Source organism: Gallus gallus, chromosome 1, assembly GCF_016699485.2.
Source record: "Gallus gallus isolate bGalGal1 chromosome 1, bGalGal1.mat.broiler.GRCg7b, whole genome shotgun sequence".
NCBI classification, from domain to species: domain Eukaryota; kingdom Metazoa; phylum Chordata; class Aves; order Galliformes; family Phasianidae; genus Gallus; species Gallus gallus.
In genome coordinates this window covers 138,311,940-138,338,017 of record NC_052532.1, presented here as the reverse complement: position 1 = coordinate 138,338,017, position 26,078 = coordinate 138,311,940, and the positions used below count along the sequence as shown (strand labels likewise).

Genomic DNA, 26,078 nt, shown 5'->3' with positions numbered 1-26,078 from the left:
CAGTTTCTGCTCTCATCTACTGTAGAGTACAACAGAGATAGTTCTGCAATCGATGACATTAAATTAACGCAACACTGATCTAAGAAAAACAAAAATAAAAACAAAAAGCCACAAATATCCACTGATTAACCTTCATATCCCTTGCATGGGATTCTGTTTGCTCTCAGATGTCTCCAGTATTAACTGCCTACTATTATTCTGTCTGACTACGAAGTCTAGCTAGCTTCAGGAGGTCTCATTACAGATTCTTGTGCAGAAGATTAAATTGTAAAGAATATCAGGATGCAGCTAAGGAGAAAAAGGGTGCCTTGAATGTCTGAGTTGAGTGGAAAGAATTTAACAGCTGCAGAACCACAGAAAGAAAAAAACAGCAGGAGGGTCACCGTGGCTTCTGACTGTGGGGCAGTTGGACTGCATTTATACAAGCTCGATGAGCAGACATAGAAGCAGTTAAAAGCAACTAATTATATTTTCTAGGGACCAAAAGCACACGGTTATATTTAATTAATCAGTGAATGCACAGAAGTGATTTTAAAGCTATACAGAAAAATTAATCTACCCATGTGACAATTTGCACCATAATTAAATAATTCGAACTTCCTGCACAGTGCTATTAGCATAAACTAATGTGTTCACAGTTACTTGCTTAAAATGTTTATTTTAAAGATAGCCTGTTTGTATTAATTTAGTAGAGTTAACATTTTAACAGGTATTTCCTTAAAAGGCTTTCAACATATAAGGATTATTGAAGGGATTAGTGGTTGATAATATTTTCTTTTAACAGGTTTATATCTGCAGCAGGTATTTAAGTGAAGCTCTTATTACCATATATAAATCCAAGTTATGTTATGGGCACAGAGATTTGGGGATCTTCTTGGGATATGGCTCAAGCACCTTCAATATTCATGTTTGTACTCAAATATTTTAGTTATTTTTATAATCCATTTTTTTAGGTGGAACCCTGTACTGTGGTATTTTAGTGTTCTGTAGGAGCATGATTAGAAATAGCAAGAGCTTTTGAATTCATAGATGTAAAATACGCATAAGTATTATAAGGATAACATAGAGTAATAGAGTTATTTTGTGATTTAATAAATGTTTGGTTAACTCTAAGGGATGAGAAATGCCAAATTCAGACAGTGGAAGCTGAATGTCAGTCCAGAGGTACTACAAGTGGCATGTAATCTGGAAATGAAATAATAAACATTTTAAAAATCCACAAACATTTATGTTAAAATAAAGAAAATGACTGGAACTGCCAGAACAGTTCAGCCACAATTGTGTTTGCTGGTGTCCTACATATTTATAGTTGCATGAGAAAATGAGTCTAAATAGGAAAAAAAACAAAAACAACAACAACAAAACAAAAACAAAAACAAAAAAAACAAAAACAAAAAAAAGAGGTGGAGAACACCCCTAGTATACATGTAGACATAGAGAGAAAAAAAATAACTTAAGGTTTTCTCTGAAAAAAACTAAAAAATATGATGTGCTCTATTGCAAAAAAAATAAACTCCATGTAGGAAGTTCCACTAAGATTTATAAATTCCATACTATATGAAGGATAAAACTGAAAGATTATTCAGATTGGACACCACACATTCAGAAGCCACAAACTGTGAGCCATAAAACTGACCATGCCTTTATTTGCCTGTATCTGCGTATTTTATTACTGAGTTACACCTCACCACCCAAGGGACCCCTTTTCATGCCTATCCTGCAGAACAATGAGTAAATGACAAACACAAATAATTCACTTACAATTGCTTTAAAAAATAAGGGCTGCATTATAAAGCTTAAAAGATGCCTGGAAAAAGCTGATATTTTTCCTTCTAAATAATGAACAAGGCTAGAGATCTCAACAGCCATTGAGAATTCTGTTCAAATTTTCCTCTTATACTCATCTGTGCACTGTGTCAGTGAGTCCCAGAAACACCAACTGTTTTATCATTCTCATAGTCTGACTCTGTGACATGTAGCATGCTGACTGCTGTTTAGCATGTACAATACTGCTTATTCTGCGGCCAGAACTGGTGGTACCATGGTTTAACTTCAACAGCTGCTTTAACTTCAATATGTTCTCTGTTTTTTTGTTGGAGCCCCATTAAAATTCTTTAATTCTGTACCTTACTATGGATGAGATCTAGACCGACCCTGTGAATATCAGAAAAAATGCCAGATAAACCCAAGATCAGCAATTTGAATCATATCCTAGAAGTGCTCATTTCTCTCTAAGCCTAGGCTAACTAGTTGAGTCCCTATATGCATCCAAAGAGACCTAGCATTATCTAATTTATTGCCTGTATTTTCAGTATTAGAGGGACAGTGTCATGGCTTTGTAACTTTGCTATTGGTATTCCACATCATAACATCATGGACAGAAGAAAAGAACGACGTATCCCAGAGGACCTCATGGTCAGAGAAGGAAGATACATCACGGAAGATACGTCATCTGGTTGTGCATGGTCTTTTTCACTTTTCGCTTGCTGCCAGGGAGAGGAGTGGGTGTGCTTCCAAGTTTTTTTTCACGGAGTTGTCTAGATAGATCTGTGCCTGTGACAGGGGGGCAGTAGGCTCGCAGAGTCCCCCCAGCTTCCTGAGAAAAAAAACGGAGCAGCGGCAACGATCTAAGAAGGAGAACTTATTTTACTAACTATGATGTTGGAATGCAAGATGACACGATATAATACAATCTAATTGGAAGTAAGGATAATAAATCAAATGAAATGAGAGAGAGTGGAAGAGCGATAGAAAGAGAGAGAGAGAGTGAGAGAGCTTCCGAAACCAAAAGCCCTACTTGATGAAGGCGCACGGCTTGGAAGCACACCCACTCCTCTCCCTGGCAGCAAGTGAAAAGTGAAAAAGACCGCGCACAACCAGATGACGTATCTTCCGTGATGTATCTTCCTTCTCTGACCGTGAGGTCCTCTGGGATACGTCGTTCTTCTCTTTTGTCCATGATGTTATGATGTGGAATACCAATAGCAAAGTTACAAAACCATGACAGCATAGAAAATGAAGCCAAACAGCTGCAAAGAAACACCAGTAAATGAGGTAATACATAGTATTCTACTAACATTTAGTATATGTTTAACATATACAGATATTTAGTTCATCCATATTATGAGAGTCATATACTACCAATATCACATCGTCCTAATACAATTCAAATGGCCTACAACCTCTAACACAGTCCCAAATATCTACTCACATCTAGGCAAATCCCTAGGTGATGTACACCAACTCCAGTATATGTGGTTTGCCAGGAAGATCATCAGTGGACTCTCAGTTCTGGTCATCCTTTACAGTATAATCAATCTCTTACATCAGAAGGATTTAAAAAGGGATTAATAATTTAGCATAATTCTGAGACTGACATAAATTATTCCAAACTGTACTTCATTATCAGATAGGTGGGCAAAAAAGCACAAAGATGATACATTTAAATTTCCCCACTGAAGAGCAGCTAGAAGCACAGTTTATTTGGGGTTAGGTTTGAGGACAAGGAGTACTTATAAGAAATAAAGTAATAAAATCATACAACTGTAAATAATAAATAAAAATCAAACTTTTCTTTGTAGTGCTATTGGTGTTTAAACTTCACAGAAATATCAAGGTTCCAAATTTCTCCATTTCTTTGTGGACATATGTTTTTGAAAGCCCAAGGCCAAAGTTTGTCTCTGACATCAAATTTTCCTTTATTTTTCATCTAGCTATACACGAATAAAATGAGACTCCTCCAAAAGACCTCCACATTTTTTAATACTTTAATACTTTTGCACAATTTTTAACGCAACTTCTATATAGAATTTGATGATTACCAAAACTGCTAAAAAGATCACAGTATTGAGCTCTGTTGATGACCTTCATTCTTTACTAGAAATTAGTCATTACCATTTTTATGAATTTGTGTTAAAAGCACTCTCAAAATGATGACTTCAAAACACTTCATTTACTTATCTTTTCTTGCATTGAAAAAGAAAGACAAACAAAAACGCTCATCCTATTTATTCTATCAATCAGAAATACAGCTTCCAGTTCTAGGTCGAAAGCTGCAATCTACACAATACTGAGATTACCACTTGTTATAAATTGGCACAGTGGTACTAACTTACATCTACTTTAATGCAGTATTGCTTTTTAACAGCAGTATGACTGTATCTTGCTCTTGTTGCAAGCATTTTAGGTATCATGGTGCATACCAATGCACTGTTCTGCAACAAAATTTACTGATATTACTGTACAGCAAACAGTGAAGATAAAAAGGCCACTCAGTGTGATGACCCATCAGTAGATTGCCAAGTGGGCATTCTCACTAATGCTCTGCTTAACCTGATTCACTTGCTCATGAGACTCTGAAATGATTTGGTGCATTTTTTTTCAGTTCACAAATGATCATGATGTTGCACTCTCCAGAGGCAAAAAAGAAAGACAGAAAGAACTGAACACCACAACGCTTCTGAACAAAGAGAATTCAGATTTGCAAAGATAAGTCCTACAAAAAATCCACAAACGTAAACAATGTATTTGTGCAATGCTGCATCAGCCAACACTACAAATTTGATCAAAAGTTTACAATTGTTATTCATAATATCATTATGCCAGTTACAGAAGGACAGATGTTACTGGACAAAGCAATGACACTGCCATGAACTTAAGCTTTCATGGTAAAAAAGGTTCCTCATCAGAATGATCTCCCAGCAAAGTCAGCTGTCTGGATGAGTTAGCAACCATTAAATTCTCTGAAGCCATTCTGGATCTTGTACTAGTCCACTATTAGAGCATTTTGGTATCAATGAAGTATCTACTCTACCTTGAGTAGAACTGCAGATTTCAAGATCTGCTAAAAGTAGAAATTGTAGAAGTTAAATGTAACTTCTACAAACTTCATACTTGAAATGAGAGGAAAACCTGTAATTAGAACAGGCTTTGAAAATACTTTTTTCACTCTCACTGCTAATATTGCCATAAAAATCTAATATCATTGTGTTCCATATGTTCTCCAAATATTTCCAATTAAGACAGATGCTTTGCCATCTATTTTAAAGTTACTTGAAAAAAAAAAGCCACAAAAAACTAGAATGTTAACACTTTTTAACATTCTATGTTCAAAGCATTGTATTCTTTAAGAATTTTTGTTCTTTTAATTGACTCAACATGGATTACATGCTGTAACTTAGATATTCAATATATTCTGTACACAGTGAAAATAAGATTAGCCAAATTAAAATAGAAAAAGGAAGAGGAAGGTCTAATATTATGCCTCCAAAGTGACATGACTTTGTCTTCCCAGTTAGAATAAACAATTGTTTATAATCTAAGCTACATGACTGTATGTGCATAGGTGCAACTAAAGATTAGATTGATTCAATTTAAATCATTTTAATAAAACAAGTGGAAATGGTGAATCATACCATTCAATAGATTTATCTCTTCTATAAGAGATGTCTTTACATGCAGCCTGTTGGCTCTCCTTGACAGCATGAAATTTTCTCTTTTTCCTTGAGCAGCAATTCAAAGCAGAACAGGAGTTGCATTATGAAAATCAAACAAACAAACAAAAAAACCAAACACAAAATTGAAAGAGTTAAATCCAGAAAAGACAGTCTGGAAGCCTGAGAGACAGTTACAAAGTTCCAAGAAACACAAAAAAAAAGTGCTGAAGTAAAGAGAAGGAACAACAAATTAGCAGACAATTATTCAGACTTTTTTTTTTTTTTTTTTTTTCTGGTCACAGAAACTCATCAGTACTCATCTGCTACTACATGAAAGTTTCAATTTTCCTACCAGTTCACATAATCTGCAGAGATTTTTGGGGGGTCTAACAGTCCTCAAAGTGTGCTGAAAACAGGCAGGAAAGGCTAACAAAGATGTCTTCATTCAGGACCTGAACAACAAGACCTTGCATTCTCCACTGTTAAGCAGGGATCCAGACACAAGACCTATGTGTGACACATGTACCTTAATCTCTAAAGTGGAAGACAGTTCATAAACTCTTCCTTGTCCCAGGAAATTAAAACGCAGGCAAAGTAAAGCACTGAGTATGGTTTAGAAATTTAACAAACCACATTAAGGAGGAAAAAAAGAGGAAAAAACAATTTTATTTTTTAATCTAATTTACAAAACATTAATGGTAGAGACAGTCATTTGAAGAGGATGGTACCAAAATAGAAGTGTTCAGAATGAATGAAACAGAGAACCTTTGTGCCTCTTTTTTACCTTACTGTGCCTGAACAGCTGCATTCTGCTTCACCGAACAAGAAATATAAGCTCAGTTCATTACCTAGGATGGGTCCTTGATCACTATCAGTATTGTTAAAAATTTATATTCCAAATGGCTTTTACATGTCTTCCTTGAGCACCAAGTGAGGTGAATGACATGAAAGTCAGCCAGAATCCATTTTATTAATTGATGCAAAGAGATTAGGTCCTAGATATTAAACTTGTACAACCAGGCTTTGTCTTTGTCCCACAGTTCTGAGTCCTCTTATTCTATATTAGTAGTAGAGCACATAATGGATACTCGTTTTTTTTTTTTTTTTTTTTGTCATTGCACAGAATAGTAGAAAAAGCAAATCACTGTGTTCCTACTAAAGTTCCTAGTGGTTATCCTGGGTGGTATTAACTTCATTTTTAGTAAGATAAGAAAATGCTAAATGCTTGAAAGAAACAGCCACCTGCAGACAGCCATTTTTGTGACTTGGATAGAGATGGTGCTGAATTGCTCTTTGTCAGTATTTAGTTCTCCTTGTTGACTACATATGGTTGGCATACAATAGGCTAGACCTACATGATTAGCTTTAAGAAAGAGGACAGGAAAACGCCTCCCACCTCCAATCGCTGAATTACAGCAATTTTGGTAGTTGTACACAAGTTTGAGAAAACATTAGTGCCCTGAGGAAGTTGTATGAACAGTTCCTACTTCTGTCATTACTTCAATGTTTTCCTTCTTCCAGGAAAAGGATATTTGAGAATATTTTACCTACACACACAATTTTGGCTGCTAATTGGAAACTCTGAACTCTTCCCAGTGTTACTCTTGCTGTTTTCTTTCTTAAAAGTGATTTCAAAATCTAGATCCTTGAGATATTAACATCAATGATAGGGGCAAACATTTCCAGAAATTCAAAATGCATTCTATTTAAGGCTTTTCAGTTTAAAGCTAAGGCAAAGACTGATTTCTGTCTCTCTACTCAAAGAGCTTTAGAAACTGAGCCAACACTGCAGGCAAATTCAGCAGAAACACTGCAGCTGAAGTTGGCAAATCCTCTAAAATAACATACATCATTTTACAATTAACTTGGTGCTGCCTGTTTTTACAGCACTTAATAACATCTGACCTTATTAATTGCCATTTTTATTACATATTCATTGACAGTAACTGTCACAGCTTCCACTTAAGAACCAGAATTTCTACAGGATTTCTCTTCTGATCAGCAAACCTTGGTGATTGAGGGGTTCATCTAGCAGCTGTCAACCTTCGCTTTGATAATACAGTAGGAGAAGTCAGAAGTCTAAAAAGGACAGCAATAGAAATAATGACTAAGCTTTGTAGCCCAGGAAGAAGTGCTCTCGCAGAATATGACCTTTTCTTGCTACTGTCTTTTCTTAGCTATTAGAAGAATTTAAATGTGAGACTAGTCATATTAATCCCTAACAAAACATTAATAGGAATTTATTCAAATTCATCCAATTAAGAAAGCAATGGTTCTCTCTGCATAACTGACAGACCATACAGTTTTTCTGATATTCTTCCCCTTTTTCCCCTTCACCACAAAGGCTCCTAATTCAAACATTCTATCTTCTTATTAACCAGCAAAAAAAAGGGGGGTTTGAATTTGTCATTAATCAGCTTTTTTAACTCTGACTACATTACCGATAAGGAAGACCCTAAATGTAAATGGATGAAAACTGCCAGGAGGGTGAGAAAGAGTAACTAGGGAATTCAGGTTGGGATCTGGGCCACAAATCCTCTTTGATTTTATACAGTGCTTTCAGACCCACCATTAATATCCTTTACTTCTCAGGCCAGGTAAACCCAGGAGAACTGTATAGTACATGTAGCTCTAGAAAAACAAGATTTCCTTGCATCACTAATACAATACACTTTGCAGCTGAACAACACAGCTGCAACTCAGCCCATCAGAAGGATTTAAAGACATGCTGATGGTGAAACTCATAGTTATAGGGAAAACTCTCACCAACACCAGTCTGGGGACTGCCACCTTTGTCTCTTTGGCTGAAATCATTCTTGGACTAGTAGTTCGAAGGGTCATATCTATACTAACAGGCCTTGTGTTTTACATACATAGGTCTATTTTTCCTTCCCTTGGAGCCACACAATCATTCTGCTAGTTAAGATCCCTCAAACATGGAGGAAGCTCTCTCCTATAAAAGAGAAAACTTCCATGAAAATCAAGAGCCCTTACTTGTACTTAGTATTTACAGACAAGCACAGAGCACAGATGATCAAGTAAAAATGATTTAGATTTCCATTTCTTAGGAAGCATTCAAGATAATATTACGGTACAGGCAAATTTCATTATACTGAGGTGCATCCATCACTGAACTAAAAGAAGCAAATTGCTTATTTTCACTATTTCCCTCTGTGTTATTCTGTATTTCTCTGCATGGAGAGTAATTCTTTTGCCCCTTGAGGCAAGCCAAGGGGAGAGTAAATGTTTTCAGAGAGGATGAACACATCTCTGAGACATGTGAGAGCAGCCCTGAGAAGCACGACTTGGTTGATGAAAAATCAACTCGAGCTGGCAAACAAGCCAGAATAGAAAGTTGCATGAATTCTAAGTGTAACAGCAGTGGGAGGGAGGTGACTTTCCCCCTCAGCTTTGCTCTTGTGAGATCCCATTTGCAGTACTGAACTACAAGAAGGACATGGAGTTGTTAGAGTAGGTCCAAGAGGGCCATGAGGATGATCAGAGGGCTGGAGAATCTTTCCTGTGCAAACAGGCTGAGAGAGCTGGGGTTGTTCAGCCTGGAGAAAAGAAGGCTCCAGGAAGATCTCATTGTAGTCTTCCATTACTTAAAGGAGGCTTAAGGGAACACTGAATAGGAACTCTTTATCAGGGAAAAAAGAGGTCCCATGACAGAAGAGAAGAAGTGGATTGTCTTTAAGGTCCTTTCCAACTCAAGTCATTCTATGATTCTGTGTGCACTAAGTTTCATAACATATATCCCTTATATAAGTTAATGCTTTTTAATTGTTGAAGTATTAGAGAATGTAAGTGAGCCAAAACAAAAACAAAAACAACAACAAAAAAAAACTGAAACAGGCATGTGGAAAGAATTTTTCAACCAGAAACTGGGACTTAAGTCTCTCATTTATTCCACATCAATTCAAAATGTCAACTCTAACAACAATAAGAAAAATAGTGTTTTCCACTAATTTCTAACAATAATAATAAAGATGGAGTTGTGGTATGAGCATCATTCCACTCATCAACATGCAAAAGCAAATCCTAACACATGAAATACAAACACCGAACCAGAGAGAACTACACTGATAAACTGAAAAAAGGAAACTGTTTCTCTTTTTTAATTACTTTGGGACAATATGCAATATTTTCTAATTTATAAATCACATAAATCGTATAAATTATAAAAATACAACTATTGCATGAAATTGTCTTTTTCACATAAATACATTTTTTGATGATATTTATAAATGTATTTCCATGAAGTTCATCATTCCTGCCATTAAAAGTAACAACCCTATACGCTTTGCTAGCAGACATTTTTCTGTGAAATCTGAAAGACCCATCAACAAAACAACACTGCAAGCACTACCAGAACATGACAGAAGGCTTTGTTCTGTAGGTAAGAAAAAGCTTTTATTAAAAAAGTTAATTTACCTTGACAAGAAGTCGGTGAAAGAGAAACGAAAGGGATATCCGTATCGTATGATTTTGACCATGTCTAGGACACCAATATACTGCAGCTGAGCAGACACATAAAAATTGTCAAAAGTATCCGGCAACTTGGAGTTATTAGGCTTTATACAATGAATAGAATGTGGTGTGCAGTTCTGTAGCTTCCCAATAATATCTATGAGTGATTTCTGTAGAAAAACAGAACAAAACAAAACAAAACAGTTCTCAATGATTATTGTGCAGGAAGGCAACTACACAAAACATATGCTCTTGTAAATCTTTAAAATAAGTTCCTCAAAAGATATGTCACAGCCATGTAAGTGGCTTGCTTATTCAAGAATATGATTTTTTTGCCACTGTAATCTGTAGAGACTAATTCTGCCTTTTTTGGTGGCTTTGTTGTTGTTGTTTTGGTTCATGTTTTTGTTGTTGTTGTTGTTTGTTTGTTTTTAATTAATTCTGTCCAGAAAATGTTTACTAACCCTGAGTTGTACTGCCACAGTGGTTGGGCCCCCTCGTTCCAGTTTCTGAAGAAATGAGGATGTCCCTTTCTTTTTCAACAGCTGTGGGAAAGAAAAGCACGCAACAGTATCTTTAATTTAAGATGGGCACTAACAATTTGCTTTCATTATTACACAACTTGATAACAAAGGCAAACATTTACACAATGAGTATGTCATTTACAATGATTTGGTTTTCAGAAAGAATTGGGGAAGAGGATAAAACCCTAAAGTGCCTGTGGAGGTATGACTGACAATAAAATTCTGATTTCAGAAGCAGCTGTATACCACTGTAAAGATAATATTCCTTTTCTGAATAATTGAGCAAAGCCATATGGTTTGGAATTCTTCTGTTGAAGCAGGACTTGTGCAGGTAGTACTCCATACAGTCTGCATATTAGTAGGACAATTCTGTAACACTCTGAAAAGCTTACTTATGTCTTTGGCAGATGCTTAAGTGGCTAAATGTAAGCACAGGTAATTAGAAAACATTGAAGGCAAACCAATAATATGAATATTTTTAAAAAAACCTCTCTTCTTTTCCTATATGTGTGAATGCAGTTTAACATTTTTTAAAGTAATTTTCACCTATGTTTGCCATAAGATATCAATAACTTTATATTATGCTAGAACCAATGTTATCCTTCCCATGCATCAGAGCTGAGAGTAGAGAAGAAATTTATTTTATACTGTTCTAATTCCTATCTTTGAGACAAAAAGGAAATAAGCAACCTAAAATACGTCCTATTATCTTTTTTGTTAAAGTTTTTACAGAAAGGCTGGAAAACTACTACAGTCTAGGATTTGGCCAAGCTCTTAGATTCAAATGTCTGTATCAAGGCCTTTTCACCTTTGACTTTTCTTTTTATTGCCTTTCTTGAGTCCACTTACACCATAAAACTCCCTTTCTATCAGATCAGCACATTCTGGCCTACTCCTGCAATTTTCCTATTGCTTTAAAAAAGGGTCTATTTCCACAGTTTGGCCTTCCAAGGCCAATTTCCATTAAAAATATTGCAGTGTTAGCAATTCTCTACTCACTTTGCTAGATTCTGGAGATCTTTTTTATTTCAAATTTTACTTAATAGGATGCAATAAGATTTTAAAGGCAAAACAGAAAAGTAAAAGTGAGCTGTTTGCTACAGCTTTTTTCATATAAAAGAAAACACAGTAGCATGACTATGATATTTCTCAGTTAACATTTACAAAACATTTTAAGAATATAACTAAAAGTTACCTCTGTACTCACCCATTTCGCTCAAAAAATTAAGACACTAGTCCTAGACCATTAGCTGAGTTAGAGGAAGAGCCAGGAAAAAAGATTTGGATGCTAAATTTTTGCCAGCTGTCATGTTTTGCATACGCTTCCCATGGGAAAGAGGCATTTGGTTCAGTATGAGGGATAGAAAATGAAGGAAACAAAGCAAGAACCAAAAATGAATTTAATTCAACCTCCTTGGACATCTTTAGGTATGGCTTAAGACTACATCACTGAAGCTGTACTTCTCTACTACTCCTGAATATACAGCTTTAAGGTGGAAAATACTATACTTCTAATCTACAGAAATAATATATATATATAAAAACTCTTTGATTTCTGTTAAGAAGTTAAAGCCTCTTAAAAATCTCTCTTCACCAGCACAGTATTTAAAAGCTTTAACCAGAAGACACAGCAAAAGTTTTGCAAGTTTTGCAGACAAGCTCTTCAACAAACAGTCAATGAAGCAAAGTGATCATAAAGAAGAGCAACGAGAAGTTAATGCAAAGAGCCTTTTGATGGTGACGTGGTTTCATGTGACTCAGCTAATACTATGTGAACTGTGAAGCCCACTGACTCTTCCAAAGGAAGTGAGGGGAGAAAAACATTCATTAGGAAAAGATTACTGAAAAGCAAGGGGGCAAGAGCTGACATCAGCAAATAGAGTTGTGGGAGTATTAATGAAAATATTTTTTCTTTTATGTGAAAAGCAAACACAGCCTTCACACATCACAGACTCAAGAACCCTATTCCTACAAGTCCTTATGTGCTCCAGAATTATGACTAGCTTTTGGTCTACCAGCTTTCATGTCTATTTTGGGATGGATTCACTGTTCTCCTGGATCCTATTACAAACAGAGTGGTGAGTTCAAAGAGGTAGCCTACTCTTACCTATGACAACATGTTCCAAAACAATGAAAAAGTCACCCATCAGACCTGAGGGGTCTAACAGTAGGTAAATACATGGCCATCTACTGAGAAATCTGTAATTATATAATTGTCATGGTTTTGTAACTTTGCTATGTTCCAATACAGTTTGCCTTCACCTGGAGGGGCATTCAGTATACTTGGAACCATTTGCCCCAGGGGTGGAAACACAGCCCAACCATTTGCCACGGATTAATCCAAACTGTATTGGAACAGGGCAGTGCTCCTGAGCATCTGCAATACATTGATGATATTGTTGTGTGGGGCGATACAGCAGAAGATGTTTTTAAGAAAGGAGAGCAAATAATCCAAATTCTTCTGCAAGCTGGTTTTGCTATTAAGCGAAGCAAAGTGAAAGGACCTGCCCAGGAGATTCAGTTCCTAGGTATAAAGTGGCAAGATGGGCGCCGTCACATCCCAGCAGATGTGATTGACAAAATCACTGCCATGTCTCCGCCCATTAATAAGAAAGAGACACAATATTTTCTGGGTGTAGTGGGCTTTTGGAGGATGCATGTTCCAAACTATAGCCTTATTGTAAGCCCCCTGTATCAGGTGACGCGGAAGAAGAATGATTTTACATGGGGTCCTAAACAGCAGCAGGCTTTTGAGCAGATCAAACATGAGATAGCCCGTGCTGTGGCCCTGGGGCCAGTACAGACGGGACAGGATGTAAAGAACATCCTCTACACTGCTGCTGGAGAGAAAGGCCCCACCTGGAGCTTGTGGCAAAGAACCTCAGGGGAGACCCAAGGCCGACCCCTGGGATTCTGGAGTCGAGCATACAGGGGGTCTGAAGAGTGCTACACCCCAACTGAGAAGGAAATCTTAGCCACGTATGAGGGGGTTAGGGCTGCTTCCGAAGTAGTCGGTACTGAGACGCAGCTCCTCCTGGCACCTCGACTGCCAGTGCTGAACTGGATGTTTAAAGGAAAGATTCCCTCCACCCATCATGCTACTGATGCCACTTGGAGCAAGTGGATTGCACTCATTACACAACGAGCTCGAATGGGGAACTTCAGTCGTCCAGGAATCTTAGAGGTGATCATGGACTGGCCTGAAGGTAAAAAGTTTGAAACATCACCAGGAGAAGAGGTATCACATTCCAAAGAGGCCCCACCATACAATGAACTACCAGGAAATGAAAAGAAATATGCCCTGTTCATAGATGGATTGTGTCGTATTGTTGGGAAGTATCGTAGATGGAAAGCTGCTGTGTGGAGCCCCGTGCGACAAGTTGCAGAGGCCACTGAAGGAAAAGGAGAATCAAGTCAGTTCGCAGAGGTCAAGGCTGTCCAACTAGCCTTAGATGTCGCTGAACGGGAGGGGTGGCCAGTGCTTTATCTTTATACTGATTCATGGATGGTAGCGAATGCCTTATGGGGGTGGTTACAGCAGTGGGAGCAAAATAATTGGCAACGGAGAGGTAAACCTATTTGGTCTGCTGAACTGTGGAAAGACATTGCTGCCTGAATAAAGAATATGGTGGTAAAGGTGCGTCACGTAGATGCTCATGTGCCCAAGAGTCGGGCTACGGAAGAACAGAAAAATAACCATCAGGTAGATCAGGCTGCCAAAACTGAGGTGGTTCAAATAGACTTGGACTGGCAGAACAAGGGTGAATTATTTCTATCCCGGTGGGCCCATGAGACCTCGGGCCATCAAGGGAGAGATGCAACATATAAGTGGGCTAGAGACCGAGGGGTGGACTTAACTATGGATGCTATTGCACAAGTTATTCGTGACTGTGAAACATGTGCCATAATTAAACAAGCCAAGCGGATGAAACCTCTCTGGGAGGAAGGGCGATGGCAAAAGTATAAATATGGGGAGGCGTGGCAGATTGACTATATCACCTTGCCAGGATCCTGCAATGGTAAGCGTTATGTGCTCACCATGATGGAAGCGACCACTGGGTGGCTTGAAACATATGCAGTACCCCATGCTACCGCCAGAAATACCATATTAGGTCTGGAGAAACAAGTTCTGTGGCGACATGGCACCCCAGAAAGAATTGAATCAGATAATGGGACTCATTTTAAAAATTCTCTTATAAATACTTGGGCCAAAGAACATGGCATTGAATTGATTTATCATATTCCCTATCATGCACCAGCTTCTGGTAAGATTGAACGATACAATGGGTTGTTAAAAACTATGCTGAAAGCAATGGGCGGTAGAACATTTAAGCACTGGGAGAAGCATCTGGCAGAAGCCACCTGGTTGGTCAACACTAGGGGATCTATAAATCATGACGGTCCTACCCATTCCAGCTCCCTACATACCGTAGAAGGAGATAAGGTCCCTGTAGTACATGTAAAGAGCATGTTGGAAAAAGCAGTTTGGGTCCTTCCAGCCTCTGGAAAGGGCACACCTCTCCGTGGAACTGTTTTTGCCCAGGGATCTGGCTCCACTTGGTGGGTGATGCAGAAAGATGGGGATGTTCAATGTGTACCACAAGGGAATTTGATGTTGGGGGAGTGCAGTCAGTAGTTCTATGTATATGTATTAAGCATGATATAATGATGTAGAATAAGGGGTGGAATGTCATGGTTTTGTAACTTCGCTATTGGTATTCCACATCATAACATCATGGACAAAAGAGAAGAACTACGTATCCCAGAGGACCTCACGGTCAGAGAAGGAAGACACATCACGGAAGATACGTCATCTGGTTGCGCGTGGTTTTTCTTCACTTTCACTTGCTGCCAGGGAGAGGAGTGGGTGTGCTTTCCAAGCCGGGCGCCTTCATCAAGTAAGGCTTTTGGTTTCGGAAACTCTCTCACTCTCTCTCTCTCTCCCTCTCTATCGCTCTTTCGCTCTCTCCCTCATTTCATTTGGTTTATTATCCTTACTCCCAATTAGATTGTATTATATCGTGTCATCTTGCATCCCAGCATCATAGTTAGTAAAATAAGTTCTCCTTCTTAGATCGTTGCCGCTGCTTCATTTTTCTTGGGAAGCCGGGGGGAGGGGGGCCTGCAAGCCTACTGCCCCCTGTCATGGGCACAGATCTATCTAGGTAACTCCGTGACAATAATCTAACAAATGGCTAGGATGGCAGATGAGAAGCTGAAAGGACAAGGAAATCATAAATTTCTATGTGACCTCTGGACCCGGATGTGACCTCCTCTTCCCTGGATATTGAGGAGAATAGTCACACACAGCAGCATGAAAACCTTCCCCTTTTTATTTCTCATCAAATTGAAACACACACTATACAATGCATCATATGTATCTGTCTCTGATTTCAGCTATAAAGGGAATAACATCCTCTGGTTGATAATTCTTGTCTTAATGTCCCTCTTCCATTTTCTTCCTCTCTCTCTTTTCTTCTTATTTTTTTTTCCTTTTTTACCTTTGTTGCCTTTTCCCTCAGGAGAAAATCCAATAAAAATACAGTTGTTACGATTTTCCAAAATGTAGTCATTTCAATTCTAAGCTGATGAAAAAATGCCTGTTACATCACATTTTCAATTACAGTAACAACAACAAAACAATAACATCAGTTTAGCTTTTCACAGTGGATTTTCAAGGCGATGCAGGTGAAGGGAAGAAATTATGTGAGACAGGACAGTTATAGATGTGGACTTGATCCACAAAAGAAATTACGCACTTACCTACTTCCAGCTCCTTCATCAGGTGTCTATTCCAAAAAAGCAGTAGTGTTGGCTTGGGAAAACCTTAGATATATTATGCTCTGCTTCAGTCATCCAGAACAGCATTCTATCTAGCTTAAATTAGGCCAACTTAGTATCTACAAACTAAGTAGTGTACTGTCTTACTTGCATAGTTCATCTCAAAGCCTACCTTCAGGAAACCAAGCAATCCTTGCCCCTGTAGGCAGATGAAGGATGAAGGTCTCAACCACCTTCCATCTAACACCCAATAGTTTAAACCATTCTCACTGAATCTGGAAGATCTGACTTAATTTGTTGTACTTCCCATAGGAATTTGAATACTTTATCTCACTCTCAAGAGAGTAACTCTGGGTTAAAAGCTATTTTGGACTGGTGAAAAGCCTCAGTTTCAGAGGTCCCAGCTGCGTGGCGTTTCTCTCAGCTTCATTAGGCTTCTAACTTCGACATGCCTTTCATGTTTCCTTCCATGTATGGGACTAGGATCTTTTTCAAAAGCTTAGGAAACTTCCTTTAGGAACCTGTTACTATAGCAGAAAGGCACCTAAATGCACCTTGTGATGCCTCAGCTGTTTGCTAAATATATCCTTAAACCAACACCATTCACTTCAACTTATGTTTTTCCACTGAGATTACTGACAAGAACAGTAGACAAGAATTACGGTACTATCAGCAGTAAGGCTATGAGGAAATTCCCATCACTATTCTGTGGAAGCGCTTGCATAAAGCCCTCTAAAAGACACGTGTAAGCAAGCTCCTTAATCCCATGGTAGAATCAACTTTGTGCAGCTGTAAGCCAAAAATAAAGTTGCAGGATTGAAGAAGCTTGGCAAGGCAGCTGACACATCGAGGGAACTACTTTCTTCTTTTCTAGAAGGTGGAATTCCAAAGCTCTATCAAGAACTGACTCTGCAAACCATGTGATTTCTCCTCAAGAGAGATGTCTCATGTGACATTAACAACTACATTTTAGTACCCTACCAAGGTTTTCTTTGTTTGTTATGCTTTTTAACTTTTGGGGCTGACTTAGCTAGCAGAAAAAGAGGCAAGTTCAGAAACGTACCAGTTGGATTTGTAGAAATGTGTAAGATTGATTTGTTTTCAAAACATCTGAAACATTTATATGCAAGTAACTACACAAACTAACAATATTTTTAAGAAAACTTACAGAGGTAATTTTCATGCAAAACCACAGAAGAGTCATAAATTCCTACCTTGCTGAGCTCCACGTATTTCTTTGTTTCTCCACTTGCACAGGCTACTGATGTTTTTTTATTCAGCATTGCTGCTTTACATCCTTTGGACTTAAGGGAATGATATGGAGGAACGAGTGATCCAGTCTGTGTCAGTTTGGACTGGAACAATTGATTGATGACTACATTTTCGCTGGCTAGGAAAAGAAGAAGAAATTAATGCATGAAAATAAAATACAGTTTAAAAAGCATGTACATAAAGGAAGGAAAAATATGCATCTGGTAACAGACAGTTAAAAAAGTAAATGTAAAACAAATGGACATCTCAAAAACTATTATTTTATGCACTGATAGTTACCAGAAAGCACTCAATATATAAGAATGTCAGTCATCAGTAACATTCTTTTTAAACCTATTTAGGTCCTATTCTGAATAAAACAGGACAGACAACAAAACCTCTTAGGCTATGATCTGTCCAAACTTAGTTACTTATGTTATAATCACATTTGACTTTTGTTCCATTACTGACTACTAATATATCTATCTATTAAAGCAATGTAAGAGATACATGATGTAGTATGTATCTAACAAGTAGCATTTAGAAATGATCAAGGCATTTGGCAGCAGCCAAGGTGCTGGTAAAGGACAGAACTATAGCAAGAAGCTAAGTTCATGTTTCTTCGCATCAAAATCACACTTAACTTATTAAAAAAATAATAATGCAATATATATTTTTGATGTAGTGTGATAATTAGCACAGAACAAATTACTTTCAAGACATGTTTTTAAACTAAAACCGTGAATCTTAAGACAGACAGTGTACTTCATAATAATTCCAGTTAATGGATAAATGGAATAAAGTTCATTATAAATGCCATTAAGTTTAGCATAACACATAGAAATCTTCAGTTTGCTATTTAATAGCTGTGTAAAGATATATTTACTAGATGTTTAAATGTAATAGATTAGTTTCTTCTTTTTGGTGGAGATTATTATTGCTGACTTAACACTAATAATATTAGTGTATAAGTTATGAGAAAGATACTAAAGCAGACACTTGAATAAATTTCAGCACAATCAGTGGACTTAATAGTCCATTTTTTAAATATGGACAAATGTAATAGGTAGCATTAGGAAAGATGTTAAAATTATGCCCTTCGAATCAAAACAGATATAACCTACATTAATAGTATCTCCTGGTTCATCTACAGGATGTGTATGTTCCACCTTCGAACATACACATGAAAATGACTTCGATGTTGTTAGTGTATTTAAAGGTTTTTAGCTGAGTAAGGAAACTAAATTCAATGAAAAACAAAAGAAGAAAGCACTTAAGCTATATAGCTTATGAAATTGACACAAAAGGAAAAACATAATCGACAATCAATAGTTTTAAGTTCCAAAAGCCTAAGTCACTTTGAAAAGAAGGAATGTAGCCCTTAAGTCACTTAGATCCTTTAAAATATTCTTCCTTCAGAGTTTTCCCATTAATTATATTTATTATTATTTGACTTGTTAATTATATATACTTGCTGCAAATCAAATATTTTATATGCAATCCAATTCTCCATTCCTCTCTTTTAAAAGCTGCATAGATTATTACACAAAATAGCAACGATGATGCAAAAACAAACTGTTCAAGAGAATGGAAGAATGCTCTCTTGTAGAATACACTGGAAATTGATGATAAAACTTATTGTGCTATTTGGTAGATAATCATACAAATTCCAATAGTGAGAACAGGAACCTATTTTAAACTATAATCAATAGGATTATATTCAAGATTAATTCTTTCATTTCTTTTCAAATCTTTCACGTATACTATCTTGCCTTTAAAAAGCATCAATTATTTTACCACAGAGATTGGTTTCACAGTAAAATTGTGAAAAAACAACATACTGCAACAGTACAGCTGATTTGGAAGACAAATATTGTTTCCAAAAGATCTCCATTTCTATTGAAAGAAATACAAACATGTAAGATATTAAGGGAAGACTGCACTAGTTGAAACAAAGACAAATAACATCTCAGGGTGTACTGACATTTCCCTGAGGAAAATGTTTTGTTTTTCTTCACAGAAAGAGTAAATGAATTAGGTTTTTAATTATCCAATTATGAATCATTAATTAATAAATGGAGATGCATTATTATTAGGCATAATTATACAATATGCACATGGAAAGGTATTTCACTTTGTATTTCAATGAACATTTGTATCTGTTCACTGGAAAACAAGAAAGCCCAGATGCTGCTACTTTTAAAAACCATACTCAAGCAGTGAAGATAAGGATGACTTTTTTTTTTGCAGGAAATAAAAATATGTATGCACTATCTTAAAGAATGAAAATCAAAGTCCAGGTGTAACATCTTGATTTCTAACAAGAACAGCAACCACAAAACCATTTACTTACTTTTCATTACAAATATGAGATTTTGTGAAAGGGAATCTTTATTTTTTTCTACTGCACCAGCAATTTCGTAAGTAACCTATAATAAAATATTGTGACATCATTAGTAATGATCACCGCACCTATTAAAAATATTACAGCAGTAGAAATGAAGCTGTGGGTTTTCCACTCAACAGTTAAAGACTGGCACCAGGTAATGTCTTTCAGTCTTTTCTTAATAACAATACTAACCAGAAGAACTGGTTGCTGAACATTGTGTCTCTGTGAGAAATTTCATCAGACCGATTCCAACACACTTTCACAATGCAAGGCTGAATCAGAAGTGTATAGAACAGTAACATAAACATTACTTTCCCTGTAGGATAAGGGCATGAACCCCTCCATGCTCACCATGTTTTCTTCACGCCAATCATAGCAGACACTCATGGAGCAATCTGAATCCCAGTTCAAAATCACAACATGCTGCAGTCATTTATACTGCTTCTGGATGCTTCTGGATGCAACTTCAGTCCATAGGTTATGTAAAAACTCCATTTACCCTTCTAACAGCTATGAACATAAGGACTTTGGAAGACATCAGCTGACTGATGTCATAATTTCTAGAACAGACTGTTGGAGTGTTTCTGAATGCAGATAAAATAATGTATGTGGTTGGTACTCCAAAGTGAACAAAACCCAGTGCTCCAGCCAGACTTCCTGAAGGTACATCCAAAATAATTATGTCCAAGTGCCTGTTCTAATATTGAGCCTACCTCAGCTCCTACTATACAGAAAAGCAGCCCTGAACCTGAAATGCAGACATTGAGCCTGAAATGCCAGTTAAAACCTTTACATCAATATTATCAGATTTCTTTGCCTTCATCTTTCAAAATTTAAACTTATTTTGCTTAAAATATTAATATTTTACAACATAGAATGATTAAAATAATAGAATTAAACAGAATTTTCATATCAGTAATTTGTGATTGTTTCACATCTTGCCCAGTAGGGCAACCAATACTAAACTGATTTGGGGCACAATTTTAAAAATCAGCTGTCCTACCTAGTTCTGTTTTGAAAACAAGACTAAATACAAATGATGGGATTTCTCACCTTATTTAAGTATGGGTGAGTACAACTCAGCACACATGACTTCTGTATATATGCAGGAAAAAGGTATTATATACCATGACTCATCTGCCCTACTTTTCAATGGGATGCATTCCATCCTAGCAAGTGCTTATTCCCAACCACTACGAGTGTAGATTAGATGGCCAGCCCTGATACACAAGTCTCCAGCTGCAGCTGAAGACACTTAGCTAAATGAAGCAGACACACTAAGTCTAATGGCTACAATCCTTCGATACACCTAAATTCCACCAACAAACCATGATGATGCCCAGCCTTTATCTGACTGGTCTGTAGAAGAAAAACAAGGATTGGACTTGCAAGATTTCAAGTTCAGCACCAAGAGAGAGTTAAATGTCTAAATCAAACAGTTTCTTGAACAGAAAATGCTCTAGAATGAGTTAACAAGAAGTAAGTATCTAATTCCACATAGAATTGTAGTCACTTAACTTGGCACTGTAGCAAGATGTCTACTCCCACCCAGGAATGGGCTGCCCACAACTCCTTCTTACAACCACTCTTTCAAGTAAACCAACTTCTTGCCATTTATTCCTCTTGTTTTTCTTTCTTTCTTTATTGTGGTCGACAATTGTGTTTACTAATATTATAGATGCTACTTTTCAGAAAACACCCAATTCACAGGAGAGATTCAAGGCAACCTAGCTACAAAGCTTAGAGCTTCTTCAAGGCCTGCCACCTTACTGACAACCAAAATCAGCGCATGCAACAGGGAAATGCACACTTCGCCAGTTTTGCTAAACCCACATAGTGAATTTCAGTACCTCTGCTGACTGAGGTGGAAACTTAATTTCTTACCTCACAAGGAAATTTTGTTAGCTTGAGGGGACAGGCTGTTCCGCACTGAGAGAAACTGTTTCTCCCCTTTATGTTGAGACCTGGCATAACATGAGTTACATCTCTAAAATTTTTCTGGATCATATTCTGTTAATTTAGAATTCTATGCTGTATACACACATAGCTTTACTTAGGGAAGGTTTTCCTTCTCATCCTTCAAACTCACCCCTACCCTGGAGCTTGGTGTACTTATTCGTGTCCCCTCAGGTTCAGGCTATGACAGTAGCTTCATAGCTTTCTGAATGAAAGGGAAATTTTGCAGAAAGCTTATTTCTGGAAAATAGATGGGCATTTGTTATCTTTTCAAGGGGATAGCAGAAGAACAGCTACTTATTCACAGGGTTTAGAAACAAACTCTGGCTTGCACAATAGTGGAATCCAAAGAGAATTTTAGGGTTAAATAGAAAAAAAAAAAAAAAAAAACCTATTGACAGTAGTATCACCAGAAGTAGGCAGATACTTGATGGGAATTTCTTAAAATAGTTTGTTTTTCTTTACCTTGGGACCATGTTTTTACCTAAAATCTGTTTTAAATTTCTTACTGAATTTATGTCCCGTAAGTATTTGGGGAATTTTTATCCCAGTATATTTAATAAAGCTGTAAATTTATAATAAAGATAAGTAACACTAATCAGTTCATTAATTTTCTTTTTCATTGGGTCATTTGACAATTATGTAATGCTATCTTACTCATGAAAAAGATTATATGACTTATTATGTGTATAATCTGTTATACTTAGCAATTGTCAGATGATGTAATTAGTATGGCATCTGCCATTGAAAAAGTGTAACAATAGATTACATTAATTTCCATGACAGTTGCAATAATATATAATATTTTAACTGCATCTCATAAGAACATACAACATAGTAAACTATTAGAATAATTTAAGTACATTATTAAATGTTTTCAGTGTACTTAAACTAAATGTTCTACGATATTGGTCCATAAAAGATAATTAACAGAATTTATTTGACAAATTCATAACTCCAGTTTCTAATTGAGCATCTTAGGCTTTGACCAAATTAGAAGAAGAGAATTACTATTGATGGGAAGAGTAGGTAAGTATAGCAATGGGAGATAATACATTATGATTAAATGTCTACATTGAAATGGAGAAGGTTCAGTACTGGGAGTAGTATAATACATCACCAACTTCTGGAACTATATTCATAAGACATCTCTCATGACATATAAAACGCATAACAGGATTCCTTTTCATGAAGACATCGCTAACTCTCTGAAATTTTTCCCATATTAAATTGATAAATTAATTCACTGCCTAAGGACATGAAAAGTGACTCAATGAAATGGCACTCTAAAGTTCAATATTTGTTAGTTCCACAAAAGAGGGAAAAAAAAGGCCTCTACACAATGCCTATTTTGTTAGTACTATCGTGGCCCCCTCAGAGACACCGATCTACAGTTACTCTGCCTAAAGCACGTGCATTTCCCCCACTTTTTTCCCATTGGTTTTCTGAAGTAAACTTGGCCAAAACTCTGCACTAATTAGTGCTCAAGCCCAGTGTATAGCTATTTTGAGGAGAAAAATCCCAAACAAATGTTACATGATTCATGTAGGAATTGTGCACTAGCTTAGCTTATGGTTCTGGTATTATAAAATATACCCCTTATTCCCACTTCCATTTATTGTAACTGTTTGTTCTCTCTTGCTCTATATAACAAACATTTCAGAGTAGACTGATAGTAATCAAAGGTAACAAGATCTTTAGATAATATCTGAACCAGTTGTTTTTATTATAAAGACCGCACAGCTCCATGCTGTGTTTTGTTTCAGTAAAACATTAAAGAAAGAAAGGGATTGGATTTGCTTCCCTACTTAAGATCAGAAAGGAAGAGAGCTTAAATTAAGCATACTGGCAATGGGGAGGTCAAAAAATCATCTAGTCCTGGACATTCAGGGGAATATACTGAGTAATACTTCTGCTTTGCCTCCCATAAGCTCCCCTCTGCCTACTATGGAGCTCTGGCTCTGTAAGATGTATCTCATCTTTGGGATAATACCTCTTGACAGATGTTTCCTCTCTGAGTTTCTGTTTCTAGAGCTCATTAATATATTTGGCACCCTCAACATTCTGTGGAAAGGAGTTTCACTGGTTACTTGCTATGCAATAAATAAATAAATAAATCATTCATTCATTCATTCGTTCTGCTTGTTTCAAATCTGTTTTCTGGTCATTTAAATCAGTGTGCCTGGTGTCATAAGAAAAAGCAGATAAGAATTAGGGATAAAAAAACAACAGCGAGAAGACAGAAGGCCTACACACCAAAGATCCACAGAGAACTGCATGGCCCTTTTATTGTCTAACATACTCTCACCTCTTCACTTTGTGAATTATCCTCATGCCACACAATTTTATACCTTCTCTGAGAAATTTGACTTCTGAGATGAAATATCCCCAATTGTATCAACCTGACTTTGACAAGAGATTTTATTTAAGTTTACTGCATTTCCCAAAATACTTTATCAATAGGGCCATCTTTACTCATACTCTTCATCAATTCCTTCAATTATTTTTTGCTTTCATGTCTTGTGATAAGCCAAAAGTATTCATGGCTAATGGAAGATTTTAAAAGCTAAGAAAACGCTACCTAAATGTTATGTTCATTTGGCTGCATCCATAATAAAAAAGGAAAATATTCCTATTTTAATAATGAAATTCACGGTTCTTTATGAGTCATTATAAGAAGATAATCAGTTTATGTAAATATTCTTGAGAATATGTTCGAAGTCAATTTTGGTGAACAGAAGGATCACCTGCAGTTGCTACTTTTCTGACAGTACTTAAATGCTATTGATAGTATTTAAGAACTTGAATCTACCATTTTTCTTAGGATCACTGGGCTTCTCACCCTCTCAAAACAAGTCTTGTAGAACAACGAATAAATACTTTTTAAACATTCTGTAAAGTCTTATTCTAACATTCAGATATAAATACTATAAGATTTAAACCAGAAGATATTTAGAAAGCAAAGGGGATGGATGTGTTTTTTTTTGTTGTTTTTTTTTTTCACTGAGGTGAGCCTGTAAATGACTGTCCAAAATCAAGTCTACTTAAGGAAAGAGAGAAAGAGAGAAAAGGCAGGCAGGCAGGCAGGCAGGCAGGCAGGCAGGCAGGGAGGGAGGGAGGGAGGGAGGGAGGAAGGAAGGAAGGAAGGAAGGAAGGAAGGAAGGAAGGAAGGAAGGAAGGAAGGAAGGAAGGAAGGAAAGAGGGACAGAGGAAGGGAGGGAGGGAGGGAGGGAGAGAGGAAGGAAGGGAGGAAGGAAGGAAGGAAGGAAGGAAGGGAGGGAGGGAGGGAGGGGAAAATGTACAACTATCTTGTCTGTGTGAAAAAGAGAATCTTTGTCAAATAACCTTTATAGGCTTTGGTATAGCTTAGATGAGACTGATTTGATTGTTATGTCTGGGGATTCAGCCTGGGGAAAAAATAAAGAAAATGAAAGCATCCTTATTGATTAATCCATCTCCTTTTGTTTTTTGATTTAGAGGTTCAGTTTCAGAGTCTGCCTGGGATATATAAGGCATTTCAGAGACAACTGCATTGGTGAAGGTGAGCTGACAGCTGAGAGGTATTTTTGAAATGGGTATTGCTGAGAAATGGCACAGACATTGATCTGCACTTAAAGGACATTATCTGCACTGCTTTATAGAGCAAAGAAGTTGGTCTTTTGGTCTGAGCAATTTATTACGGTACTAAAAGTCAAAACAGTGGCAAGGAAACAGTGACAAGGGGCTTACCAGATTTGTTGACGCAAGTATAAATTGAAACTGCATAAAGCTTAAATTATGACACATTATTCAGATTACAAGAACAATGAAATTGCTCATTACGTCATACAAAGGTATGTTAAATGTCACTACAGGTAAAGCTGTGTCCCTTGGCATTGTGCTAAGATAATACATTTCTGGTTTACTTATTAGCATATTGATTCTTTCCTTAAAATAATAATAATAATAACAATGCCAATTTTGAGTTGCCAAGAAAAGTTCAGTGATGGAATGTTATTCTTCAAAAATCATGACTATTAGTAAGGCTGAGACTTCAGAGCTGTATTCACATGAAGCTCTATATTACATGAGAACCCCTAGTGTAAATATTAATGTTATCAAGAAAACTATCTAGAAATTCAGTATGACACATTTTTAGTAGTTTCAGTTGATGATTAAATGTGTTGATCAATCACACCCACAAAACACCTATTTCTTCCAGGCAGTCAGGCCCAGTGGGAAGCAGCTGGGAATGCCTACATTTACACCAGGCAACAGAAACAAAGCAATAAC

At 36.9% G+C, this 26,078-nt stretch overlaps 1 protein-coding gene across 3 annotated transcripts in view; it reads right to left on the bottom strand.

Annotated features, from left to right (window-relative positions):
- MYO16 (myosin XVI) overlaps positions 1–26,078 on the bottom strand; it is a 366,647-nt gene that overhangs the window by 71,085 nt on the left and 269,484 nt on the right. For all 3 annotated transcript variants that reach the window (XM_004938536.5, XM_040662650.2, XM_416950.8), the window contains exons 24-27: positions 19,815–19,890; positions 17,425–17,600; positions 10,370–10,450; positions 9,870–10,075 (exon numbers count right to left, since the gene is read on the bottom strand). In XM_004938536.5, coding sequence (XP_004938593.2) covers positions 9,870–10,075; positions 10,370–10,450; positions 17,425–17,600; positions 19,815–19,890 — 539 coding nt within the window. The remainder of the gene's footprint in view (positions 1–9,869; positions 10,076–10,369; positions 10,451–17,424; positions 17,601–19,814; positions 19,891–26,078) is intronic.